Source organism: Anneissia japonica, unplaced genomic scaffold (genome assembly GCF_011630105.1).
Source record: "Anneissia japonica isolate Jap-2015-1 unplaced genomic scaffold, ASM1163010v1 scaffold11779_len1430905_cov172, whole genome shotgun sequence".
Classification (NCBI taxonomy): Eukaryota; Metazoa; Echinodermata; class Crinoidea; order Comatulida; family Comatulidae; genus Anneissia; species Anneissia japonica.
The window spans coordinates 109328-121400 of record NW_022740041.1 but is presented as its reverse complement, the minus strand read 5'-3'; the positions used below and the strand labels follow the sequence as shown (position 1 = coordinate 121400).

Genomic DNA, 12073 nt, shown 5'->3' with positions numbered 1-12073 from the left:
TTTATTATTGAATAACATCGTAAGTATTTCCAGGGGCGGATCTGGCTTCCAAGTGTTAAGTGTAAGTTTTTTTTTTGTTTTTTTTAAATTTTTATTTATTTATTTTTTTGGAGGAAAATTTTGGTTCTTAAGAGGTATCTTTTAATGACTTAAAAGTTCTTCAATTTTTTATTTAAACTTCCAATGTAGGAGATATACCGTGTATTTTGTGACAGAAGCATGTCACTTTGATCGTTTGATTTTATAAGGCCTGCGAACAACAAAAATAGTGAAAGTGTCATTTTCTAAAATCTGAAAGGGATTTAAGGTCAAAGGTTCTAGAAGGGGTATATTATTTGTCAAAGGTTATGTCATTTTCGGAAAATATATCTCATTGGAAGAAGTAGAAACATGCATAAAAGCCTACTAAATATTTTGAAAGAAGATTAACTTCTACAACCAGCGGTTGTCAAGATACGGATGCCCTATGTACTAATTTGTATAATTAATCTAACTTGCATATTATTCTCGCTTACCATATAGGGAATTTACATAAACTCCTGGCACCTTGGAGAACAAATATATTGCAAATGAAGTAAGTGTGCTGCGACAATATCTTAAATAAATTTCGTTAACACACATGTTTCCTTGTTTTCTTTTCCTATAAATGCATTGAAAATAAACAAACATACTTTTCTAATAACATTACTGTTTTCCGAGGACATATGTTCTAGGAGGGGTATATTATGTGTCAAAGGTTATATCATTTTCGGAAAATATATCTTATTGGAAGAAGTAGAAACATGCATATAAGCCTACTGAATATTTTGAAAGAAAATTAACTTCTACGACCAGCGGTTGTCAAGATACGGATGCCCTATATACTATTTTCCCAACTAATTTGTATAATTAAGCTAACTTGCATAAATTATTATTCTCGCTTCCTATATAGGGAATTTATATAATCTCCAGGCCCCTTGTAAAACAAATATATTGCAAATGAAGTAAGTGTGCTGCGACAATATCTTAAATAAATTTCGTTAACACACATGTTTCCTTGTTTTCTTTTCCTATAAATGCATTGAAAATAAACAAACATACTTTTCTAATAACATTACTGTTTTCCGAGGACATATGTTCTAGGAGGGGTATATTATGTGTCAAAGGTTATATCATTTTCGGAAAATATATCTTATTGGAAGAAGTAGAAACATGCATATAAGCCTACTGAATATTTTGAAAGAAAATTAACTTCTACGACCAGCGGTTGTCAAGATACGGATGCCCTATATACTATTTTCCCAACTAATTTGTATAATTAAGCTAACTTGCATAAATTATTATTCTCGCTTCCTATATAGGGAATTTATATAATCTCCAGGCCCCTTGTAAAACAAATATATTGCAAATGAAGTAAGTGTGCTGCGACAATATCTTAAATAAATTTTTTTAATAATGATTCCTTGTTTTCTTTTCTCTTAAATGCATGGAAGATAAAACATTTTCTAATAATATCACTGTATTCCGAGGACATAATTTACAAAAAGTTTCACTTGTGTTTACACCCCTTTTTAAATTCAAGACTATGATTTGATATACAAAAAGAATTCATCAACAATTTAATATACTATATTCATTGAGAGGTAGATTCAGTTCAAAATTACGTTTGAATCTAGGGTATTGTTTTAAATTACTTAAGTTATTAATGTACTGCTAAACCAATTTTGCTCATTTATGTCTTGGCATCGTTTGTTAAAATTATAAATGAAGGCTGTTTCATCAACCACCCCTTGGACTTCCCCACATCCATAATGAAACAAAAGAGACCTATTGCAACTGGCCAAGCAATCACTCTCACTATCGATAAATCTTAACTGTTCCACATATGCATTATGTACAAATCTCTCTCTATCCAGTTTTATAATTCTCAGCCAATACTTGATCATTCTTGTCAGTCTTTTAGATCTAATTTTATGTCGACTTACGTACATAGACTTAGACGCCTGTTCTGCCAGGGTATTTTGTGCCATAGGCCATATACCACGAAATGAAAAAAAAAAACAATGCCTAATTATTTAAAATAAAGAACGACTTTAATAACATTACCCATGTCCATTTTACGTAGTGCCTGAGAATTTCCCCATTTCTGAACACAATTATCTTATATTTCTTCAAATTAACACTAATTCCGAATTTAATACAATATTTATTGAACTCAATAATTAATTCTTGTAATTTTAATTGGAACTGTGCCATTAGCACATGATCATCTGCAAATAAGTAAATTATTTTATTGGTTTCCATTTCAGAAGAAGATTATAAAGTACTCTCGTCAATATTTTGCAAGTTGCTGTAATCAGAGATAATATACTACAGTAGTTTTGTGACAGGTTTTCTATCCCCCAATGTAAATAATGGAATTATGATAGAACTTGTCCAAGTTGAAGGTATATTTCCCGTATTAATAACTATATTAAAAATTGTAGTTAAGTCAAAATGTAAAGGTTAACGCATCGTTAAAAATGGCGGTTGAAATTCAATACCAGTTGACGCATTTTCTCTCAAAGCCAATGTACTTTCGTTGACCTCGTCAACCGTAATTTTTGCATTCATTACATCAATATTCACGGGATCTGTATCTATGTTGCAATACATACCTGTACCATCAATCTCATTTATTACTTGTTGGTCATTAACAAATAAATTTGAAAAATAATCTATCCAATCACTATGAGATATTTCGTTGCCTTAGATTTTTCTTTTTCTAAACAAATTCCAAAAGTGTTTTCCGTTATCAACTGTTAATGAATTAATACTTTTCTTTTTCATTTAAAGATTTAGAGTATTAAAACCTCTTAATCTGAATCAATCTTTTGTATTTCCTGATATTTCTTTCTTGGTAAATGCAGGTAAATTCTTGTTAGATCTATCATTTCTAGAAGTGTTTAAGCTTTATAAATATCTTTCCTTTTATTTCTACAATTTTTTGTCAAACCAATCCTTGTTATATGATTTTTTATTTTGTCTTATTTTTGCAAAATTCATAAATAAGCAATTAAATTTAGACTCATATTAATATTTTCATTATTTTGAATTAGCGCTTAAATAATTTGTTGAATGATACTATTATTATTTATCTTGATTTCGTTTTCATTTGCTATATAAACTTTATAATCAAAGTAATAACTTGGAACCCTTCATTTACATACGTCTGATCTGTTTTACTAAAATTGATATTAAAGATTAAGGAATAATGGTATAATTTGATTCGGCTACTTATTTTAAAACTACTTATTTTGCTAAAGAACAGAGTAAATATAATCAAATGATCATTAACAATTTTGCCATTAAAATTACTAAATGTAAATTCGCCTTCTTCGTCACCCACTTTCCTTATATTAACTATGCACATTGATGTATTTTAACATAACTCAATCAGCTTCATTCCATAGTCATTAATTTCACATTTCACAGTTGATCTATTGCGTATTTATGGGCCTATTTCATACTCATTGTCATCAATTAGGAGGTAGTTAACATCGTCAAATAAATTGGTATCATCGCATATTATGGGGCATGTGATAGAGGTATAATTTTTGGAATTCTCTTTTGTTAAGTTCTCTGTTAATTGTTTCCGTTACTATAACTATTGCCAAAAAAAAAAAAAAATATGGTTACTATTTTGAAATATTTAGCTTCTTCGAACGAATGCCATGAACGATGTAGATTCAAATATTTTGCTACACGTACCATTACATTATTTATATTTTCCAGCATTTTATCTTAAATAACCCTTGACCTGCAATAACCTGAAAAGCTTCCCCATGACATTTACATAATAAACAATTTTTGCAGCATGCGTAATGAGCATGATTTAAGCATACTATCAAAATTAATATTTGACCTCAAATGACTTCTAACCTCTATAGAATAAAAACAAAATGGACTCTCACTTCATTAAACGCTGAAATATATCATACTTATGCCACAAAATATATGGGACAGTTATATGTTGGGTCTTAGCTCCTACATTCGAAATTAAAAGAAATTATTACATTTGTGGGTGAAGATATCATGTTTTGTTGTTACATTTGTGTAGGCACTGGTTGTTACAGTTGTGGGTATTATTACATTTGTGGGCCTTTTTACATTTGTGGTTTCAACACGGCTGCTGCTGCAATAGTAGTAAGTATCGAACTTTAAACATAATTGGTGATGCATTTGAAGACTGGCAATCTGATATTGGATTTTCATTGACCTTTCTAAGGTTTTGATACGGCTGACCACAAAATTCTCTTATAGAAATTATCTTATTATGGAATACGTTATTCCGCCCTCGATCTTTTACAAAGTTACTAATAAAATTGTAGACTTTGTAACAAATATCATAACTCCATTTCGCGTCTCATTACATGTGGTGTTTCTCAAGTTTCTTTGTTAGGTCCACTCCTCTTCGGAATAGGATTGCAGTACCCATTGCTACATGGGGATCAGATTCATCACTATCCACCAAGCGCAAACTCGGTGGTCTAGTGATTAAGGCATCAGGTTAGTTACCTAGAGGTCGTGGGTTTGATTCCCACCCAAATCACTTGCAAGATTTTTTCGCAACTATTCGGGGATGTACTGAGCATTCAGTACTTATAACACGTTAGTTCATATAATACATTCACAAATAAACTTACCGATTGTCTGCTGTATGAAATCAGCATATTTAGACACTTTCGCGTATACTCCAGGTCTATTTGGTCGAGCACATCCTACTCCCCAGCTTGTGACACCGACAAGGTTCCAGGTATCATCATCTGATTTGCACATCAAAGGACCACCGCTATCACCCTGTCAGCAACGTATTGAATCGAATATTATTATATTAATAATTATAATAATAATATTTATTATATTATTAGGCCTATGACGATTATTGCTATAATCATCATCATCATTAACATCGCCGTCCTTTAATATCATCATTACTATCATTTAAATCATAATTGTTTTGTTATTATAATTGCTGTCATTATTATTATATACTTATCGTTAGTCTTACAGTAATTTGTATTGTTATTATTTTTGTTATTATCATCTTCACTGTCAAAGAGAAAAGGCATTTTCCAGGACTGGGTCTTTAAATAATTTTTATCGTCTATATTTAAAATATTACTAAATATGATTATTTTTTTCATTTATTTTCAAATTTCAAAACCTGCATTAATATTCAAAAACATAATTCATCATCATGCAATTGTACACAAATACATTTGAGTACCTAAGTAATCCAAAGTATTTTGACAAATATATTAACATACGAAACACACGCTTTGACCGCCAGAAGCATAACCAGCACAAATCATATTGTCAGTTACGCTATACTCAGGATATAGACTGCGACATTCTTCGATACTCAGCAGCGGAACACTTGTATCTTGCAGTGTGTTTGGATTGGTACCTTGTAAAAATAATGCATTTTTTAAAGTCGAATCATCTGCGTTATACAGCTATCATACTAAAGATACTGAAGCAAATTTTATGGAGTAATGACGAAGTTGTTAACAAAACGTCTTACTGGTACGCTAATTTAAATGGCAAACCGATTAAAGCAATATACACAATTTTGCAATTTTCAATAAGCTAAAATTTATTTGCCAATTATGGTAAAGTACATGCAATATGAGAAACTTGCGCATGCGTAAGCTGTCAGCTGGTTAATTTCGTGTAACATCGTGTTTACACTTGTGTGGGAAAATAATGATTGATGCAGTTTGTAGCACTATTTTCTAGAATGCACATAAGAAATAAAAAATCGGACGGTGTAACTCATTCTAAATTTAAATTGGTGCAAAATAAAGCTAACATTCACCGTCTGTTTACTGACAGATAATAATTACTGTATTCACTTTCTACTTAAAATGTTTTTTCTTATTATTGTTACGTAAAGTTAATTAGTTAGTTTAAAATTATTATATATTTTTTATATGCCGTTTTATCAAAGTCTTCTATGCAACACATATACACCAAGAGCCCAACTTTTCAAATGAATATATTATTTCCAACTACTTGTCCTATAGGCATAATGATCAGGCGCGGCGTAGCAAGGGCGTCGATCCGTGGTTAAAAGTGGGGGGGGGGGACGAAATTAAAAATAAAGCCTTTGGCCGTACGCCCAAGCCTTAATTTGGGACCAGGGGAGGAAACTCCCGGAAGGTCTGGCGCCTATAGCCTTTCAATTGATTTTAGCTGAGACAAAACACGTGTATAGTTGTCTCAGATTTTAGGCAATGCAATTAACATTTATTCCCTTACGAAATTTTCAAAGTATCCAGTGGCGGATCCAGTAATTTAAAATAGAGCTGGGCCCAGAGAGGTACTTTTACAGATGGAGAGAGTAGACCACCTCAGCCCCACCATGCTTTTAGGGCTTAGGTAAGAAAATTTATGATTATGCCACTTCCAATTGGTCGGAAATTGCACTCTCAGACTGAATTTGAAAATAATTTCAATATATTCAAGGGGCTGGCTGGGCCCCTTGAATCTGCCACTGAAATACTCATAAAAAAAAATTAAATTATCCTTTTAGTCATAATTATGCCCGTTTATATATTTCGTGCAAACTAACATTTATTAAAATAATGATTTATTATCTACTGATTAGCTTGTGACATATTCAAAAATTCGAACAATGAAAAACAAATAAGATAAGCTTAAAACAGTCCTTAATTTTAATAGTCCTTTTGCATGTAATGTACAGTATTTTTAAAAATCAATCAAGAGGTTTTCTCCTGTTTTTGAATTTCACTTTTGTGTAAGTAATATTGCGACTACACTATTGTGAGTGGAAATAATGCCGTCTAATGTACGATCAAACAGGACTAGGGAGATAGGGAGCACACAAAATATTAGTTAGCATTTTGATTTCTCAAACATTGGTGATTTACTTAATTTATCATTATCAGTGGCGGCTCCAGGAAGGCAAAATAGAGGGGGGACAGGGAGGGACACAATTTTGAAAAGTAGATCACCTCAGCCCCACCATGCAGTGGCGTACCTAGCAGTATTAAAATGGGGGGCTGGTGAGGGGCGCGACCAAAATATGAGGGGGCGTGGAATTTATTTTCGGTGGCCACGCCCACAGAAAAATATTGCTTCTTAGATTCCCGAATACACGTTAACCGTGACAGCATAAGCATAAGCCTAGCCTAATTTTTTTTGCTTCGAAGTTTTCGAATGGGGGAGCGACTGGGGGCGCAAGCTTTTTGTTGGGGGGATAGGCCTATTAGATCTCTAAAAACTTAAGGCACTGGATCAAGTGAAAATAACATGGTTAAGTCTTAAACTAAGAAACAAAATAGCATTTAAAAATTATTGAACTGCATACTATTGACAATAGCAGTGAGTAATGTCTGTACTGTATGGGGGAGGGGCTGCTGATGTACTGTGTAGCGGGGGACGATGAGGCATAAGACTAGTCCTAGGCCTAACTAAGCCAGTGGAATTATATGTGATAGAGAGTACACTTTCGGAAGAAATACATTAAAATAAGAAAAAAAAAAAAAAAAAAAATAGGAATAATTCAGTTGCAGAGGTACCTTGTTTAAGTATTATACAATGCTAACAATGCGGCTCTTGTAGCCCTGGCTTGGGCAAGGCATCCATGTGCAAAGCAGTGGTGTTTGTTTATCCATGAAAAAAGCACACCGGGAAAGTTTGCCTTACCAGGAAAAGGTGACGTAATCTAGCTTATGACGTATGCATGCTAACTAATGTGAGTGTGACGTCACCAAAAAAATAAATATTTTCTATTATAACCAAAATATTAATAACTACAAAGTTTCTGGGCGTAAATTCCCTTAATACGAATGAAGGGTTGCACAATCTCCTTGCCATACAAATTACAGCTCCTACTGATGTCTCAGTCGAGAAATACGGGTAGCTGAAGTTTTTCTCGCAAATCTGACTACGAAACCATATCCAAATTTCACGTTCCACTTTTGACCCTGAGGCGTGCTTCGCACTCGCCGCTGAGGGCGGCGTTCCGGGAACCCTGCGTCTAGCTTATGAGGTATGCATGCTAACTATTGTCAGTGACGTCATAATTTTCTATTATAACCAAAATATTAATAACTGCAAGGTTTGTGGGCGTAAATTCACGTCTCAGTCGAGAAATACGGGCCCCCACCCCCACTTCACATTCGCGCTCCCATCAGCCCCCCCAGACCTCTAGATACGCCACTGTACACCTACAGTGCCTAGAGGCATCAGTGGTCTATAAGGCGCTATGTAAACACAGTTTTATTATTATTATTTTTAGTTATTATTTGGAATAAAAAAAAACAATGAGTGGGTGACTGTAATAAATTGAGTGGATAGGCTCTGGTACGTTGCTAAATTATTTTCAAATATTGAGTGGATAGGCTCTGTTACAATAAACTACAAGGATGTTGTAGCGGACCAATATCAAAGTCAAGCCCTACATACATACAAATGTAAAATCATTATTTTACCATATTGCGACAAGCGTCCCCATCCTGCTGCATAACACAATGTACCTGGTCGATATTCTAAGCTTTCATAGCAAAGTGGCTGAACAAATTGATTAAATTGCACCGGTGAATCGAGTCTAAGTAATGCAATATCATTATCATTACTAACGTCATCATACTCTGGATGGATAACAGTCTCAGCAATAAGGACACGTTCACGAAACACAGAATTATCGTCCTGAGTTGTTATTCCTGCAGTAATACTAATTTCTCCCAAAGAATCGCTGGAGAAAAAAAAAAAATATATAGTCATGTACTGATACGATATTTTGCATACACTTTAGATGAATCAAGAGTTATTGCAATTTTTTTTTTGTAATTTATCACTTAATTGTTGTAGTTGTATATCATCATCCCAAAAATGTTAAATATTTCACTCTTTTTCACAAAATAATACATCTTTTACAGATGTACGTGACGTTTTATTTCAACATCGCATAAGTACCTGTACTCACAGGGGTTACAGCGAATCAAACCTGAAATTTATTCCTTCAAATAACGTTATCGACACGGTGATAATAATGTTACAAATATTATAGGGAAGACAAAATGTGAACAAATGTCTTACATGCAGTGAGCAGCTGTTATGGCCCACTTCTCGTTGATTAAAGATGCACCACAGTAAAATCTGCCATAGATCTCAAACGAAAGCATCCAAGGCCATTCTCCTGGATATGAATCTTCCCCTCCGACAATGCGGGAACTACTTACTTGAGTTTGTTGCATTCCACATACAGTAACAGATGCTAGAATAATGCATTATCAAAAACACAGGTTTAAATATTCTGAATAAATTACAAGCTAATTCAAACAGAATACACTATACACCCTTTTTCGGGTCTATTTTTAAACAGCGCCACCAACGTTTCACAACTTTTCACTGGGGGTAGTGGTGGGGGTGGGGGAGGGGAGATCCAGCCAGAGGCTGCAAAGCTTGTTCGAAAATTTATTTTTTTCCAGAAAGATATTCTCTTTCTACAACCGGAGATACTCCAGGTTTTATGCGTCCCTATTTTCTTGTTTTTTGGTTTTGGTATTTTGTCCTAGACTACCTCACTACAACAAGAAGGTAGTACACCGGTCACAGCACAGAAACACTGGTGACTACGTAGAAAAAATTCCTAGGCCTCTGGATGTCCCGCAGTGGTAGTTAACAGGGTCTCGAAAATTTTTCATTTAAAATTTAGCGACTCAACTGGTGTATACCTGAGAATAGTTGGTGTTTTCCAACTATTATCAGGTTGCATAAATTATTGCTTTAAAATATATACAGTTATTAGTCTTATTATTGCAAGGTTGAGCGAGTCGAATGGCCAAGCGGTTAAGGCATGGGCACTGCAACCATAGCCAACAATAATAGCCCGGGTTCGCGGTCGCTTCGCTCCCAGTTCCGATGGCGGAACAAGTCTTCTCGGATAGGAACAATAAACCGTAGGCCCAGTCTACACAAATGCTTATGTGCACTTTAAAGAACCCAGTAAATCTTTTGAAATGAGTAGGGGGTTACTCCGGTGTACTGGCCCATACGGGCCCTGTTGTCTTGTGATGGGATTGCCACTTTGAAGAGTGATTTAGTTCATTGTTTGGCATATCATAGGCGTGCCTAAAGCTGAATAAATAAAAAAGGTAGGTGGCTGAGCGATTAAGGCGCAACGTACACCATACTGCACGCTCGTCTACGGTTTGGTGGTGGAACAAGTCTTCTTGGATAAGAACTATAAACCGTAGGCCAAATTTACACAACTTGGCCCATGCGCTCTTTAAAGAACTCTGTATATCTTTCGAGACGAGTAGAGGGTCAACCCGGCGTACTAATCCATACAGTCCCTATTTTGGATAGACGATGGCTGGTACCGGTATACCGGGCAGCTCAGACACGAAGAGATCCTTAGGGAGAAGCAATTAGTTACTGTAAGTCCTTGTCCACACCTTTGGCGCTTTGAGACAGTTTCGGTATGAAGGATATAAATTCAACTACATTACATTGAATTCTATTGTTACACTTTCACTAGGCATATTAATCTTAGTCTTATTATCATCATTAAAATCATTTATTTTATAATTTCCATAGTATTTTATAATGATTTTTTATTATCATTATCACTTCAGTTATTCCTTCTGGAAGAAATGATGAAAGATACAGTGATAGGCCTACTTAAAAAAACGTGCATTGTCCCGACAAACATTTTGCAAGAAAGAGTACTGCTGAGTGTTATAAATATACTTACAATTGTAGCAACCCAACTCATCTGACCAGTCACCACAATTGTTAATTCCATCACAAATGCTTGTATTACTTAAACACACGCCATTTGGGCATCTAGTCCCATTACAGCCTGGAAATACAAAAATATGTAGGAGGCTTACGTACATAAAATATAAAGAGAGGCCGCTGTACTAGGTCAGTTTAGGTGTCACTTTAAAAAGACGTTTATGACTTAATACGGTTACTAGACAATAATGACGAATATAACAGCTTGACCATTAATATTTATGCGTAGATTATGTTAATTCTATCTTTATTTCAGAATTTCACATGCATATACAGAAAGAAAAAACATTCAATTAATGACTGAAAAAAAAAAAACAATACATACACACACATACATACATATATTATTATAATATTATAATAATATAATACACACACACATATATATTATTGTATACTTATAATATATTATATTATAATAACATTATATTAAAATATATATTATTATTATAATATTGTATTATTATTACATATATATTGTATTATTATATTATATTATATTACTACATTATTATTTTAAAAGTGCTATAAAAAGTCAGTTTGCTTTTGAATAAAGAGACCTCTAGTTGAAATGGAGATGGAGAGACATCCAGTTTAGATTTGCCAGAGATATTCAACTACTTAACTTGTGAAACTGGCTAGAAACATGTTCAAAGCTTGAATAGATTGTATTGTATTTCAATTCTCAAAACACATATGGGAATTTAAAAGAAAGGGCTATCAATACTCTCATTAATAAAAATAAAATCATAAAGAAATCCAACACACACAAACGTAAAATAGTGACTTAGCATTTCACCTATGGTAATGATGTAATTATACGAATAACACATTTTTGGAGGTTATATAATTTGACAAGAGTTGTAGGATAGTCACTTCCCCATATAATATTTCCGTACTAAAGGTAAGGCAAAATTAAGGTATTGTAAAGAGCGAGCAAAATATTCGTAGGAAAAATGTTTGACTCTGCCAATTACTCCTATTGATTTAGAGATATTTTTGCAAAGGAGTCAATATGAATTTTCCAATTAATATGTTCATTTAAAATTATCCCCAAGAAATAAACAATTGCTTTACCATTAATCTTAAGACAATCATCAATTTCAGGGCACTTCTTCTGATTTGGATGGAAAATGTCAGAGTTAGTTTTGGTAATGTTTAACAATAGTTTGTTAAAGCTGAGTCAATCAAATACCTTTACAAGTTCATGGTTTATGTCAGTTGTAAGTTGTTTTGTGAATCTTGTAATATGAACACTCACAATAAATTCTTATACACATCT

At 33.6% G+C, this 12073-nt stretch overlaps 1 protein-coding gene across 1 annotated transcript in view; it reads right to left on the bottom strand.

Annotated features, from left to right (window-relative positions):
• Positions 1-4664: 4664 nt before the first annotated feature.
• LOC117118135 (MAM and LDL-receptor class A domain-containing protein 1-like) overlaps positions 4665-12073 on the bottom strand; it is a gene marked incomplete at its 3' end in the record, with an annotated part of 115392 nt that continues 107983 nt past the window's right edge. The window contains 5 exon segments of the mRNA XM_033262642.1: positions 4665-4818; positions 5289-5428; positions 8481-8743; positions 9088-9265; positions 10748-10855. Of these exon segments, the coding sequence (XP_033118533.1) occupies positions 4665-4818; positions 5289-5428; positions 8481-8743; positions 9088-9265; positions 10748-10855 (843 nt within the window).